This window comes from Ursus maritimus, unplaced genomic scaffold, assembly GCF_017311325.1.
Source record: "Ursus maritimus isolate PB19 unplaced genomic scaffold, ASM1731132v1 scaffold_11, whole genome shotgun sequence".
NCBI lineage: Eukaryota > Metazoa > Chordata > Mammalia > Carnivora > Ursidae > Ursus > Ursus maritimus.
The window spans coordinates 13,576,626-13,593,245 of NW_024423453.1; the positions used below are offsets into that span (position 1 = coordinate 13,576,626).

Consider the following 16,620-nt stretch of genomic DNA (forward strand, 5'->3'; position numbering starts at 1 on the left):
AGTCTAGAAGTAATGAGTCTTGATTTACACAGAATCACTTAACCAATTAAACGTTAAGTCACCGTGGTCAACACTACCTCCATCTGGTTGAGGGAAGACATAAGAGGCTAGGGCACATGAGAGAGGACGAGGGGAAGAAGAAGAGGATGGAAGACAGGTCTGCAGACCTCACACTGATCCTGGGGTCCGTCTTAAGAGGGTTCGAGCAAAACCAGGCTGTGCACTTCAGTATTCTGTTCTTGAAGGTAGCTGTAAACTCAGGCAATTGTGCTTTGCAATTCTGCTTTACATGATCTAAGAGATGATTTTCATTTTGTTTCCAATTTTTTATTACAAACACTTTCTTCTAATTTCTTATGAACATTTTGAAATATACAAGAAAGTGGAAAGTAAAATGAATATCCTACTTTAGATTCAACAATTTTTACCTATTTGTTTTATCTACATATGTTTGTGTGAATATACTTATTTGTTTAAATACATGAAATTTAGATATATTTACTTAGTTATCTTTGGCTGAACCATTTTAAAGTAAGGTGCAGACATCCTAATATTTCATCCTTAAATACACAAGCATGAATCTCCTAAAAATAAAAAGTTTCCTACTAACCACAGTATCTTCCTATTTCCAAAGAAAAGTAACAGTAGTTCCCCATCAACTATCTGCTACCCAATCCATATTAAGATTTCCAATTGTTCTCAAAAACTGTTCATTGGTAGCTGTTTTAATGAGAATCCAACCAAGATTTATGCATTGCGTTTGCCTGTTGTGTCCAAGACAGTTCTTCCTTCCATTTTGTTCAAATGACATTGATTTTTTTAAAAGACCAGGCCAGTTATCTTACAGGATGCTCTATAGCTTAGATTTGGACAGAGGTTATTTTTATTTTTTTTATTTTTTATTTTTATTTTTTAAGATTTTATTTATTTATGTGATAGCCAGCGAGAGAGAGAACACAGCAGGGGAGTGGGAGAGGCAGAAGCAGGTTCCCAGCGGAGGAGCCTGATGTGGGACTCGATCCTGAAACGCTGGGATCACGCCCTGAGCTAAAGGCAGACGCCTAACACCACATTACCCAGGCGCCCCTGGACAGAGGTTATTTTTAAAGCACCACCACCAAAGAGCTTGGTTACTGAGGACTGTACTAATTGCAACACCACCCACTAAATGAAAGAATGTTCCAATAGGTCAACTGTAGTGAAAAAAAAATGAAACTTTAATATCAAATAGTAAAGTTAAGACAATGCTCTATTTCCATGATCATATGAAGCTTTTAGATATAACATCAATAATCAGGGATAAAATAATTTGAGACAAGTGATTTTAGGAAGTGAAATAATTTGAAACAAATGAACAATGAAAATTATGATAAACAGCACTAGACCCAAGAATTCCTGCCACTTTATCCTGGCAGACTTGCCTTCTTTAGAATATCCTATCACTTAAGCAAACAACACCAGTTTCTTGCTAAGGGTGAAAAGGGAATCTGAGAAAGAACATTTGGTAGTTTACTCTAAATCCTTTTCAAAGTTCTTCAAAAAGCACAAAGAAAATTGGGGCAATGATATGTCTAACCTCAATCATATCAATACTTTCTATTATCTAAGTGATAATTAACAACAAAAAATTAATACAAATTTTTGAGTTACAAAAAACATCATAAAGAAATGAACTGCAATAGAGATCTGGTTTGATTCTAGCCATTGGGTATATATATTGGTGTGACTGGGATCATAAGCTTCCTTCTATTATTAATTAAATCCCCATGGCTGATTCTAAATCACAGCAGACTCAAAGAGAAGTTTGTTCAGAAGCCTATCAAATTTCCAGTGACGGTCCAATATTCAACAAAACATAAAACTGCAATACAGACTTACGGATCTTAAGTGAGCCAGTTCACAAAAATAACATACCCAGGCCTATCCTAATTTGGACACCATTCACTACATTAGGAATTCTCCTATAGGTCAACTGTAGGGGAAAAAACCCTGGAACTCTGTCATCAAATACTAAAGTATTTTCACAAATAAAATTATTGAACGTCGGAAGAAGCAGCCTGTAGCTTCTATGTCTTAAATTAAACAGGTCATGAAATAACCCTTTAGCCAGCATTACATATACTGGCTTAAACAATGTGGGGGTTAGGAGTGCCAACACCCCACATAGTCAAAAATCCACATCCAACTTTTGACTCCCCCAAAACTTAACCAATAGCCTACTGTTGACCAGAAGTCTTACCGATAACATGTTCAGTCCACAGACATATATTTTGTATGCTATATGAATTATATACTGTATTCTTACAATAAAGTAGGCTAGAGAAAAGAAAATGTTACTAAGAAAATCATTTAAGGAAGAGAAAATACATCCATAATAATGTACTATATTTATCAAAAAAAAAAAACCATCTCTCAGTGAACCCACACAGCTCCGATCATGTTGTTCAAGGGTCAGCTTACTTGTGATAAAGACAGAGAGTGAGTTATTTTACCTTGTTAAAGTATCTGGCGATTTTTCTAATTCCTCACACTCCATGTGAAACACACTAGAAAAAGAATCCTGAAAACAGAGCGACAACAAAGACTGAGAAGTAAGTTTGACACTGTAATGATATCTATCTAGACACACACATGCAAGTCGGTGGAACTGACGGGAGACATCAATACTTGTGATATTTTTTTGAACTTATTCTCAGACTAAACGGACACAAGTTACTCACTGCCTGACAGCCTCAAGTCAGCCATGTTCTCAATGTTTCTGATATTCACTGGCAAAAATGCTCATTTGCGTATTACTTGGGTTTTGTTTTTCTAGCAGGTGTTAATGAATATGTCAGCTTCAAACTTTCTCCGTATTTATTCAAAATCCTCATGTTTTAGCTTTTATGCATACACCGATAGCTGTTGTTAGATCTTTTTAAAGACATGCAATTCAGTAATATTTTATGAATATTTAATGGAAATAATTGTGAAGATTTTAGCAACATAGAGAAGTACTTTGGAAATCACATTAAAAACCAGAATACATATTCATACCCATGCTGTATTTACAACTGAATAAAAAATTGGAGGGAAACACAGAAATAAAACAATGATACTAGTTTAATTTGGGGAGGGAAGAACAGAGGACTGTATTTTTCTCGCTTACATTTGGATTTTTGCTCATGTCGTTGAAATAATTTTAATCAAAAAGTTAAAATATAAATGAACATCAAGTCACTTGATTCCTAAACCTAACAAATTAAGTTGTTAAAAAGTGAGCACAATATATCGATGGGCATATTGCTGAGCTGTACTTCGAAGCACCAATGGCCCAAGTCAGCCGCTGCCGTGATAGATGTCAACTAGTAAAAGCATGACCTGAATGCTAATTAAAGTGATATTTAAGTTGTCTAAAAAAGGAGTGCCTTACATATAACTTTCAAAAATTAAATGCTAAAGAACAGGTCACAGAGCAAAAATTGTAAATTGACTTACTGCGTTAATGAATTCTGACCTGAACTTTAAAAGGATAGCTACTCGTAATCATCTCCATATTAGGGACTTTACAACCGATTGAAAATATGAAATAATAACTATAAGAATACTGATTACCTTATAGCACGGTATAGTCTCATTTGATATCCAGTTAATGAGAATGAGACGCGTACACACACAGAAAATGACGGAGATAAGGTTGAGTCACATACTAACAGTCTTACTATTGAAAGCAATTTTTAAAATTTTAATGTATTATGTATCTTTTATTATTCTACTTCCCAAAAACCCATCAATTCGAATATCATATATGAATTACAGCTGACCACACAAGTGGTGGTGATCCCCACTCTCTTTCCTAACCCATCAAGGAAGAGCCTATTCTCAGGGTCTAAAGAAAAAAGAAAATAAACAATAACATCAAAAAGAAATATCCCAGGAACAGTGGTTCATAGGTTAAAAAGGGAAAGAAACTGCATAAAGGAAAACTGCCTTCGGCTAGGAGCTCTGATACTAACCGCAACCTCAACTGGCCTGTCTAGAAGGAACCAGCACTCAATGAGAACACTCCATCTTTCCACACACATGGGTTTCTTTATGTTACACATCAATGGACTGAAATCCACCAATTAAAACAGTGTGTGGTTTAAGTTTGTGGTTTTCCATTGTTGGTAAAGGATTAAGGACTAATAGGCACCTTCAATAATACTGCCTCTATTGGTTTCTAAACAATTTCTGATAAAAGAAAATGTTATACCCAACCCATTCAGAATGGGGGTTTATTTATTCTTGGCAACCAGGGCACCACTATTCCTGACCACAACAGCTCTGCATACTGTAATGACAAGGTATTACTCCGTCAAGGTACTGCAGACAAAAACAGCACACAGGACATTCCCAAGGTAACCACTTAGGGAGGGATGCAAAGGTGAAGGCATCCTCCAACCTCACCTCTGCCCCCTTTCAACCAGAACAGCTCATACACTGATTGGTTTTGCATAAACAACTGTATACAGTCGGGGATTCAGAGAGATCTGAGGCTAACATGAGGTTTAAAAGCAGCGCTTTAAGGAATATAACTTCTGTCTTTCTAAAAATAAAAAAGTCATACTCTGTACTCACGGAGCAATCTTCATCCACTATGAAAATGGTGCATTTCTGCACCTGCATGAAAGAGATAATAGTGGCAGCTATTTTCTTTAGAATTACTTCTAATGATTGTTGTTCTTCAAAAATTAAGCTAGCAAGGTCAAGCAGCACCTAGAGAGGAAAATTTAGAACTTATTACTTAATAATTATTTGTAATTATTAAAGCAATACAATCATTTATATAGTTTATAAGTTGTTTATTTATAATCTAACACGTTACCAGCAAATTTGCATTCAGGTATTAAATATGTAAGTCTCTATTTACTAACAGAGCTTCTGTACTGATGTCAGTACAGTGGTCACAATCACAGACTCTAAAACCAGCATCATCCGTTTTTAATCCTGCCTTTCCTTTCTGCGAGCTTTGTGATATAGGACCAGCTCCTTAGAAATGGGGATAACAGTACAACTAATACCAAATCGCAGGACTATCGTGAGGACTAAAGAAGCAAACATTCATAAAGCATTCTGAACAGCGTCTGATGCATAAAATACACTGACATTGCTGTTGTTCCCAACTTCTAAGATCAACATTTATCAGCATTTTCACAGAGCACAGTAAATATCACCCAAAACAAAGTTTTAAGAGCTCCTTTTGTGTTTTTCCTGGTAATTTCACTTTCTTTTGAATTCCACAGAATTCAAAAATATTTGTGTGATGAGGAGGAAGAAAGGGTATCACAGAAAACGGACCAGAGGAGACACCCTCCTAGCTGAGGCCTGAGAGATAAGAAGGAATCATTCAGATGAAAGTGGGGAAGGGAAATATTTCCGCCAAAAACAACTGAATTAAGAGAGAAGCAGACTGCGTTTTGATCAAGTTTTAAGAGAGAATCTAGAGCGTAAAGAGGAGAGCTGGAGATGACATGGCAGAGTCGAGTGGAGAAAGAACCTCAGAAGCCCTATGTGTCTTTAGGCAGCTTGGGCTGTGATGGACTGCAGGAAGAAAGTGACAGGCTTGCAGCTGTGCTTGTAGAGACGGGGACCGGATTAATGGGTGGCGAGAACGGAGCTGGAGAACAGGTAGGAAGATACGGCAGTCAAAGGCAATGGAAGATCCGATATCTTAATAGCACAAGTTCTAGAAAGAGAAAATGGAGGGTGGGAGAGAGGGATTATCAAAGAAATAATGAAAAAGAATTATATAAAAAGGCAGGGCTTAAGTCTCCAGATGGAAAGGGATGACCAGGTACCAGCAAGATGAATGAAAAAAAGAGTCATACTATAAAATGAAGTTATAAAAGCAGAGAAAGGATCTGAAAAGTTTACGGACAAAAGCAAAAAACAAAACAGAAGAAAACATCTACCCAGACCCAAGAATCATAACAACAATGGATGCTAGTCAGAAGATAAGCACCACTCTAAATTCTGAGAAACTGATTTTTCAATTTGTAATTTTATACCCAGGCAAAGTGGTAGGATGGTACAATAGGCATTTTCATACTATGCAAGGACTCAGAGAACCTACCTGATCAATATGCTTTCTCAAGTAATTATTTGAGAACGTGCTACAATAAAATAAGGACATAAACTGAGAAAGAAGGAGTTAGGGGATCCAGTGGATAACCAGTGGAGTCCTCCTGAGAAAGCAGTGAAAGAAAATTCTATGTTGACACCTGTGCAGCAGGCACGGGGAGAAACAGCTTAGTTTGGAAGAGAAACAAAAGAGAACCTCAATTTGGAGACCTTCAAGAAAAAGAACTCAACAGAATGCCTAAATAATGGGGAGTTTGGGGAAAAACCCAATGACACGAGCCTACACCAGAGCAAATAGTTGAAGGGGGAAAAAAAAAAAGAACAGAATTCAGAAACATGAGGAAAAACTAAAAGTTGTATAACAAATGTAATATGAACAACATTTACATATTATGGTACTTATAAACACTTTATTTTAAATCACACTTTAGAATTAAACTAGACAAAGCTTACTAAAAGCTAACCATGGTTGTAGAACTATATATATATATATATATATATATATATATAATTGTCATGGGCAACAGGAAAAGTCCAGATGGGAAAAGCAGAGGTAAGGAGCGGCAGTGGGGAAGGAGAGATGAGGCATGCTAAAATCCTCATTTTACAAGGCATGGAATCATGAGATGATGTCTCTAGTTGATAGAGCAAGAACTAAAAGCCTTATTTAATATGACAAATGCAGTCCATTCAGTAACTTAAAACAGACATAATGATATTGGTAGGATGAGGATAATGGCAAGTAAAGAGTGGTATAAATCAAATAAATCCACATCTGTTAAGTTAATGAATATTGTCTAACAGTGTTAAAGTAACAGAGCAAGGAAAATAGAAAATGGAAATAATTATTAAAAGATACAGCTAAAATATTAACTGGATTTTTTAATCATAGACATATATTACTTGGATAAAAATTTAACAAGAAACAATTTCTATACTCTCTCTTTAGTAATCCGACTTGCCTGATTTCTCTTGTTCTCCAGCAGTGACGTCTCATAGAGTTGAGCATTATGAAGAACAATACCACAAAATGCCAAATAAGCAGCAAAGTCCTAGGAAATAGGTAAGACAACAGCCAAATTAAGAACTGTCTACAGAACAGTCTTGTTATATTGCATGAAACACAAAAGGCACCCAAAAATGTTTACAGTTGAAATAAATATTAGAAAGCCAAAGGGTACGTGTTAACTCTGCACGAAATTGAGAACGGATGCAAAGCAAGCGTTAGCTAACTAGCACACCAAGTAGATGGCAAGCATGAACACAGTCTCCTAAAGTCATACATTCGTTACAAGTGAACAAGGAGAAGAGGGAAGGGAGTAGGACACAGATCTCTTTCTAACACCGGAAATCGAAATTCACGCTATGCAAAACTTGGTGTAGTCTCTGAATGATATTAAGAGTTGGATCTGTGCTGAGGCTATATAAATAGCCTGTAACTCATTACTGGGGCAAACGAAAGCTAACACACTTGAGAATATTGGCAATGGTCTCATATAAAGTTGTATAAAATATTAGCTTAAATATGTTTTAACATGGATCTGTCGTCCTCATTATACTATTCTAAGGTGAAACGCTCGCAATTATATTAATTATTGATTAAAATAGGTCTTTCCATGGCAAACTTTATTCACAATCATAGAGTTTTTTTGCCAAGAGATGATACAGCCTGAAAGGGAAATCTTTCAACAGGGGTTTACATTAGTGGGCTACAAACAAATGATCAAATAAAAAGCCAATCTAGAACCATGCTCCCCACCAAATATTCTCAGGTGTCATTAACAGAATAGGAGTCTAGATGTCTAGAACACTGATTTAAAAAGGTACTTTGCTATGTTCTGAAGCAGTTAAGACATGGGGACCCACACAAGTGCCAATACAGCCTACACCACGGAGACAAAAATAACTCTGTCTTGTTTGAATGGCTTCCAAAAGCTCCTACTAATTTTCAGGGGAGTGACTTAAATAGCAACAGGCTTGAATAAGAAGAATTCATTGGGCTCCATGATATACATATAATTACATATTCAAGAAGAGAAATAATAAAACCTACTGACAGAATGAAGTTATAACCAGGTTTAGGGGCTTCCGCCCTTACATGAAAAGCATGTCGATGTGGGGTAGGGGATGTATTCCTTCCGAGCTGGATGAGAAGAGTAATAAAATGATGCTGACTGCTGCTCTTTCTGAAGCTAAATTCACATCACCCAGCCTGAATTCACACCTTGGCGCCCCACTGTCTGAGTGCAAAGCTTATAAAACATTCTGAAATTTGCTTCACTAGGAGGAGTTGCCTCCAATTTTTAGCCAACCTGGAGTGCTGAACATGGAGCAATGTTTTGGGGGTTTTTACTCAGGGTTGAATTTCTTTATGAATTATGAATTTCAGTGATGAAAGGTAAATGGGATAGTTAAAAGACCGTGTCACCCTCCGGATGGCCCCAACATGCACACAGCCCTGGGGAGGCTTGGCGGCACAGTGAGGAGGGAGTTGGGGGACTTCTGAGGACTGACTCCCACTACTACTTGTCAGCACTGTATTTAGCAGTGATGTATTTAGCAAAAGACACTTTTGAACATTTCAGATCATTTTAAAGCATAATGGTTTTTCCAATCAACAATTTCAGCTACAGCTAATTCTAGAGGTCTATACACTATAAAGAAAATACATCTTCCTAAATGGACGTCATGTCAGACACAAGTTTTGGTACCTTTTCATCTTTTTCAGTGAATGTCCCACCATTTCCCGATTTCTTGTTGATGGCCTGGGCTACACCAACAACCTGGATTAGGAGAAAAAAGTGGTAGTTTCATTGGCTATAATTATTGGTATAAATTCACCAACATGTGTTTATAAAGGAATTTCTATTGTGCTTTAAAATAACAATAAGCTACGAAACCAAAACAAAATCCCTAAGCATTTGAACTAGCTCTCTGTCATACATCCTTTTTTGCTCCCAAGAATTCAAATGTTGCCAATTTCTTGGGTCCCACTATTTTTGGTTCTGTGATTTCACCCTGCATTGTGAGAAAAGTTATTCGCAACCACATTTTAAATGAATATTTTTCAAGGTTTTTGGATACAAAATAAACCATCAATTTCTATCACATTCAAATTAAATATATGATAAATATTTTATATTGGCTTTAAATTTAGTATTTCAAATGGGCTAAAAATGCTCTTTTACTAAAAATGAAACAGGACCCAGTGGCCAATTAGGGTGAAAAATAATTCCTAATGTTGTGGGGGTAGTCCAACTTCTCTTGAAGCCTCTGACCTTAAAAATTATTTTACCTTCAATAGATTTGTTTTTGGGAGAGAAGGTTTTCTTGAAAAACCGACACAGGAATTAGCAGGCTGAGTCTTACTTCAAATGGATCAAAGATAAACTATATCTTGAGAAGACTGAACTAAAACTCTGGGAATAGGTTTTGAATTTCCACAAAAGGTTTAGGAACAGTGGAAGAACTTTCTCATCTTTCCGTGTGTTACTTACCTGTTTAGTTCCAACTTCAGTTGGGTTATTTTGTGTTTTAAAGGCCTTCAAAACTTAACTTTTTTCCTCTTTCCTCTTATAAATTCTCCTCTCTCCCTTCTTCTGTGATTTAACATCAGTGGGATAAGCTATTATCCCCTAACTGGTTACACTTTAGGAATATAAAGTCATTGGCTTTGTGTATATGGCCTATCCTTTTTTTTTTCTCAGCTCCTTCTAAGTCCCTTGGCTCTAAGAATAGGATATAAAATTCCCTGCTAAGATAGCAGAAAAGGATGGGGAAATGGAGTCTTGCCTGATGTAGTTTCCTGGTCATCTCAACACCTTTCCTCCATGGCCCATGCAGAGTAAAGGGATGTTTAAAAAAAAAAAAAAAAAGCAAATTTTCCAATTATCCTGTACCTTTTTAGTTGTCCTTAGTCCAACTTTCCCTTTATTTTTGTACCCTCTTTAGCTCTTGAAAATGGCTAACAGATTTCTAGATGCTCTAATCTCACTGACTAAATGCATAAAAAAACTTGTCTAAGGTAAAAAACGTCTGGATTGCGGATAACCATGTTCACTTGAGTATAAGTGACAGGAGGCACCTGAGGGTCACCAGGGTCTGATATAGGGTGGTACCAGTATAACTTGGTTATTTCAAGTGTTCATTCATTTCCCCAACAGATATTGAGGTGCCCACTACGTACTGAGGAGTGATAAAAACGGGGAGAAAGACTACTCTGAAGAAGCTCAGAGTCAGAACAGGCGATACCTACACATACACTTAAAGCACACATCAGTTTGATGGCACAGGTGTCCGCAGCTGCTAAGAGCACAGAAGGGGCTGCATACATGGGTCAAAGAGGCAGCAGCTTCTCAGAAATGATAACATTTGAGTTTTTATTTCTCCTAATAAATGGTTTTATAAAAGAAAGACTTACATTTTAAAGCTTCATTTTAAGAAAGATAAGTTTACAAACAGATGAAAAGACTCTGATGCAAACCTTCTCAGATAATCACACAGTTTAAAAGTATACATTGATGCACTATGTGCATGTGGAGTGTGTGGGGCAAGTACTAAGCGAAGAAAGTAAAGAGAAAGTTCCTGCTCATTCGAAAATATAAAGACACAAAAAACGAGTTGTTTTTAAAACGGTCACCAATCAAACTGGATTAGCATTTTAGCCGATCATGACATCACCACAAATTGACAGTGAGAGGACAGTTAATTTTCAAGTCTTAAAAGAAAAGAGGAAAATCAGCTGCATTATGTCTTTTCTGAAATCAAGACTAGTAAAAGTGGTCACAATGGTCAGTTTAGATCACTAGAGTCTCTTGAGAATGAGGGCAGAGCCCCCGTGGTCCAAGGCTACAGGCTACAGATACCCTTAACCTAGTCAGTGATCTGCGGACTGCCTGGCATGGGATGGGAGAGCTGGGAGAAGGGGGGGAATGTTTTAGAGGTGGATCAGTGAGCAGAACCAAAGCATGGTCTGTTCCCCGTGGGTCTGCAGCTACTTATCTAAGAAGAGCACTTCAAACAAGGCTCCTTCGGTGACTGCGATGATGCCTTCAGCTCTCCCTTTATTATAAAAAGTTGCATGCCAAGCTCAACTTCGGTTTCAATCTGTGTGTTTGACACTCAGGACCATTTATATGGTAGGCGTTTTTCTAACTATGGGCTAAAAAGTTTTCTCTCTGGTTAAAAGAACAATGTCTTTGAAACCATACTAAATATCAGCCATTATTCACAATTTTCAACCAAACCAACAGTGTTCACACAGGTCAATAACAATTTTCCATCCTGGAATTTTTCTTTTTTTTTTTTTTTAAGATTTGATTTATTTACTATTTGAAAGAGAGAGAGAGAGATTGAGAGAATGAGTGGGAGGAGAGGGAGAAGCAGACTCCCTGTGGAGCAGGGAGCCCGATGTGGGACTCGATCCCAGAACCCTGGGATCATGACCTGAGCTGAAGGCAGACGCTTAACCAACTGAGCCACCCAGGCACCCGCGGAATTTCTATTAAATTCATTTTTCAAGCCTGATTATTCCTCCTTCTCCTCCTCCTCCTTTTTTTTTTTTTTTCAAGAGAGAGAGTGTGAGCTGGAGTGGTGGGGGGGGAGGGAGGGCAGAGGAAGAGAGAGAATCTTAAGCAGACTCCATGTTGAGTCCAGAGAATAAGGCAGGGCTCAAACTCACAACCCTGAGATCATAATCTGACATCAAGAGTCAGAGGCTCAACCAACTGAGCCACCCAGGCGCCCTCCTCCTCCTATAAATACTAGTACCTGATGTCCTTCATCTCTTTGAACATACTTAATTTTGCCTGTAAGTTCATCTTTAGCAGGGACTGTTTTCCACAGGAGTCCCATGTTCCCTGAGTCATGAAGGGTCCATGCACAGTGACTTCCTGTTTGTCTTGGCACTATTCTGGGGGTGTGAATTTGAACCCCATACCTATGTATGGCACAGTTTTGTGCTCTTATGGTTCACAGGTGTCTCCTCTTCTCTTACAGCAGCAGGCAGGAGGCAAGCTTCCTTGAGGCTTCTCCTGGCTGTTGGTGGAGTTTGCTAGGTCCAGTTTCATGAATGAAACCATCATTCATCTAGGCTTCACCTCTTGACCCGCCCCCCACTCCCACAGAGTGGATGCATTCCCTAGCCTGCAGATGCTATCCCCAGACATTCATCTCCCTCCTGAATCTCAGATCTCCCTGACCCCATCTGGCCAGTACTCCATGCTCACGTTTCTTATCTGGGGTTCCCCTCCGTTTCTGACACCTGGGGGGTTTCCCTTTCTTGAGCTCATCTGCAATTTGTAAAATTGTTTTTGGTGAAATTTGATCTACTTTTTTGCAGAATTGTGGAGGGGCATTCTTCTGCATCTGTACAGTCTGGCAAACTGACAAGAAGTCTTGTTTATAAGCTTTAAAGCCTACTTTGTAACCCATGAACACCAGATCTTTACTATATTTGGGATTTTTCCCCCTAACGTTAGAGCAAGACATTTACTTTTAGGTAATGTCATGGAATGAGGACTTCCAATGGTGGATTTTTCATTCTTCCTGGTAACCAATTATTTCTCTAATAATTTTACAGATTTCAGAAATTAGAGATTAATTTGTTGAAGAGATGATTAATGAAATAGAATTGGTATTTAAAAAAATAGGCAAGTTCTTCTGAGAGAGCTATTAGACCAAGGAAATATATCCAATATGTACATGTTCCTCTATCCCCAGATGGATGACATTTTAAAGACAGCACTGATAAAAGCAACAGGCAAAACCAGGAGAAAAGGCATAGTGTTTGTCCAAGGTCACAGAATTTAGTAAAAGACCAACAAGAGGTTAATTCTCTGAATTTCAAGGATCCTAAGCAAAACTAGCACCCTCTGCCCTCCTTCTGTTGATTTCCTTCTTCTGTCATCTACTGCTCCTTTAAACAAATTAGCTCTTTGTCTTCAAGCAAAGTAACTGCTAACCCTAGGGTCTTTAAATGTCAGTTTTGAAAGGCAGCTCTGATGGCAAGTATATGTCAGACCTCCTATCTGAGAGGCAAAGCCCCTTAAAGTATTAGCCTCTGCAGCAGAGAGCCCAATCACGCTGCCTACCTGCTGGCTACCTGGACCCTCAAGTGCCTGTACTCCATGTTATTTTTTTAAGCACAAAGAAGCTTCTGTTTTCTATTTTACTGGTACTTTCCACAGCATAAATGGATATTATGTCCTCACAGGGTCAAGTGTTCTTTTAGGAATGCAAAGGGCAAGACTTGACTCTTGCTGAGTGAACAGTGTGGAATGTGACAGCTGGTCAATTCAGGGGCAACTGATCATTGCCACAGTGAGCAATTTCTTCTTCAATTAGCAGCTGCCCCAGACACTTACTGAGGCCATACATCAATCTCAATACACTTCCTCATTGCCAATTCCAGGGGATACTCAGCATGGAAGCTAAAAGCAAGGGAGGAAAAGAACAGACTCTGCAAATCTTAGGTATCCTTCTCTTCCATCCGCGGAATGTCTCTACCTATCAACTGAGCCGAAATCTTATTCGCCAAGAAAATGAGAATTTAATATATACAGGAGCCAGTGGAGAAGTCTTCCAAGTGCTCTTTTCAAACTTTCCCATGACTTGATCATTCATTCAACAAAAAATATTGTATTCAATAAACACTGAGTCCCTCATGTATCATTGTTCTAGGCAATGAAGACCCAATAGTGAACAAGACAGATAGAACTCCATGTCCTCATGGCCTGACATTCTAGTCAGAGTGTTAGGCTTGGAAGAGAATCCCACCCCTACACCACCTTCTCCTCCCATTTCACAAGTAAGCAAACTGTAAGTCACAGGGTTGGTATGACCAATCAGGGCTCTCTCACTTTTCTTCCAAATCCTAGGCAATTATCAAAGTATGGCCATAGTCCATGTGGTTGGCAAAATAATGTCCCCCAAAGATGTCCTCATCCTAATCCCTGGAACCTGTGAATATGTTACCTTAAATGGCAAAAGGGAACTTTCCGTTTGCAATTAACTTAAGGATCGGGAGATGGGGAGATTATCCCGAACCATCTGGGCTAGTACAACTGTAATCACAAGAATCCTTAAGAGGGAAAGCAGGAGGAGGCAGAAGAGTCAGAGCCAGAGATTTGAAGATGCTTTGCTGCAGGTTTTGAAGACAGAGGAAGGGGCTGCAGGCCAACGGATGTGGGCAGCCTACAGAAGCTAGAAAAGGCAAGAGAACAGATTCTTCCCTTGAGACTTCACATAGGAACACAGCCCTGCTGCCACCCTGATTTTAGCCTAGTGAGAACTATTTTAGACTCTGGCATCCAAAACTATAAGATAATACATCTGTGTGGTTTTAAGCCATTAGACTTCTGGTAGTCTTTTACAAAGGCAACAAGAAACTAATACATTCCGTTAGAATCATTCTCCATTCCCTTTTCACTTTCCTCACCCCATACTGTATCTTGTTTCACCATTTAAATCCTCACTTTCTTTGACAGCCCTGACATCTCATTGCTAAATGTTTTTCTGCCTTCAGTTGACCTTTGACACTTAGGCGAAATTTATCTTCTTGGGACACTGCTTTGCACATACAAATTACCTCTTTACTCAAACATTTTAATGTTCCATCCATCTACAGGATAAAATTTGATGACCGATTCTACATCCTCAACTTGAACGAAGATCACTTCAATGGGTCTCTGAATTAGAATGCTACAATGACCTTGTTCACAGCATTCCTTGAAATATTACCTTCCTCTTTCTCTATTGAGGCTGAGTCTACTCAAAGCTTCCCTTCAAACCCCTCTGAAATTCTGTGGGGCAGTCGGGTATGCCATGCATTTCACAATGAGGTATTCTCATTTTTAACCTCATTTCCTCTACTCTCATCCTGGCTCTCCAACTGGATTGTGTTCTAAGGACATGATTTATGTCTATGCCTCGTTGTAGCATTAGTACTTTGCTTTGTCCTGAATGCACTCAATGCTTGATAGATATTTGCTGTCAACGCTAATGGGAGAAGTGAGAGAGGGATCAAATATTTTTTAGGGTGATGTACTCACTTGACAATTCACATTCGAATAATAGTTAATTATATCTGCCCATTTTCTTTCTCTGCCATTTGCTTGATATCAAGTGATCTCTCCACATCTGAGAACTTTATGTGGCAGTAAGAAGTTTATGCTTTTAATAAGCCTTTTGTTAGGGAGCTGGAACTTAAGAGCCTAGAAGGACTTTGGGAGAGTGGGAAAGAAAAGCTTAAGATTGATCATTTTAACATCTAATTTTAAAAATATGGAAAATCACAGAGAATAAGATAGTAAATATCCTTATCTCTGTCATCTAGAACAGTGGCAGTGTGGGGCTTGTTAACCACGGTGTGTTGGGCCTCACACCCCCAGTTTCGGATTCAGCAGATCTGGGTTGGGGCCTGAGTATCTGTATTTCTCAGAGCTCTCAGAGGATGCCACAAGCTGCCAGTCCAGAGACAAAAGACACTCTGAGAACCACTGATAAAGAACTGCTAAGTGTTAATATTTGGGAATGTTTCTTTTTTACAATTAAATTAAGAAAATTAAATTGGACTTTCTCCTTCCAGGCCCATTCTTCGTCCTGCCCCTTCTTCCCCAGAGTCAACCGCTAGCATTGCATTTTTAAGAAATATATGAATCTATAAACAAGACACAGAACTTTCATCTTTCAGAAAGGTGACTCAAATAAAATGACATAATATGCCTAATTTTGCAACCCGTTACTATATTCAATGTTGTTTTTTGATCAATTTCTATAGATCTGGCTCATTCATTTTATATATAATGATGTATTTCGTTCCAAACTTTATTCACCTAATACCCAAATGACGGATGTTTGAATTGTTTGCAATTTTTTGCTATTAGAATAAAACCATATGTGATGAACATTTCTATTGTACACATATGCAAGAGCTTCTTTGGGGAAATCTTCAGAGGGATTACAGAAATTACACCTTTACCAGCAATGCTTAAGAGTTTTTGTTAATCTTACATTCTAACCAGCACCTAGTATGATCAGGCTTTTAAACCTTTATCCCTCTGATGGCCACAAAACTGTATCTCACTGTTGCTTTAATTTGCATCTTCTTGATTGTCAGAGAGAATGAACAGCTTTTTAATTTTTATTGTCTATACTGGTTCTCTTGTTCTGTGTTGCCTATGTGTATTTTTGCCAATTTTGACCATTTTGTTGTTGTTTGGATTTTATTAATAAATTTGAGAATCAAGGGTTGATTTTTGAAGACTCACTGTACTTGGTTGTGATACATTTTATCCATTTGTATGTATAAGTACCACTATGCCTACTATTTCTCTCAAACGGGTGTTTATGGATCTTCCGAGGTTACAGACAACACAAGTATGAATACAGGAGAAGTGGATGTTTTTAGTTTATTCTCACGTCCTGGGAGGCTAGGAAGAGGCAGCCAAGTTGAAGAGAAGCTTCGAGGAAATTGCAAGATGTAAACAGCAACGCCCTAGGATAAGTGGCATCAGAAAT

General features: G+C 38.2%; 1 protein-coding gene across 3 annotated transcripts in view; it reads right to left on the reverse strand.

The window, feature by feature from the left end:
• Positions 1–16,620, reverse strand: part of PDE5A (phosphodiesterase 5A) — a 140,969-nt gene that overhangs the window by 75,400 nt on the left and 48,949 nt on the right. For all 3 annotated transcript variants that reach the window (XM_040626273.1, XM_040626275.1, XM_040626274.1), the window contains exons 4-7: positions 8,814–8,885; positions 7,065–7,154; positions 4,600–4,737; positions 2,493–2,560 (exon numbers count right to left, since the gene is read on the reverse strand). In XM_040626273.1, coding sequence (XP_040482207.1) covers positions 2,493–2,560; positions 4,600–4,737; positions 7,065–7,154; positions 8,814–8,885 — 368 coding nt within the window. The remainder of the gene's footprint in view (positions 1–2,492; positions 2,561–4,599; positions 4,738–7,064; positions 7,155–8,813; positions 8,886–16,620) is intronic.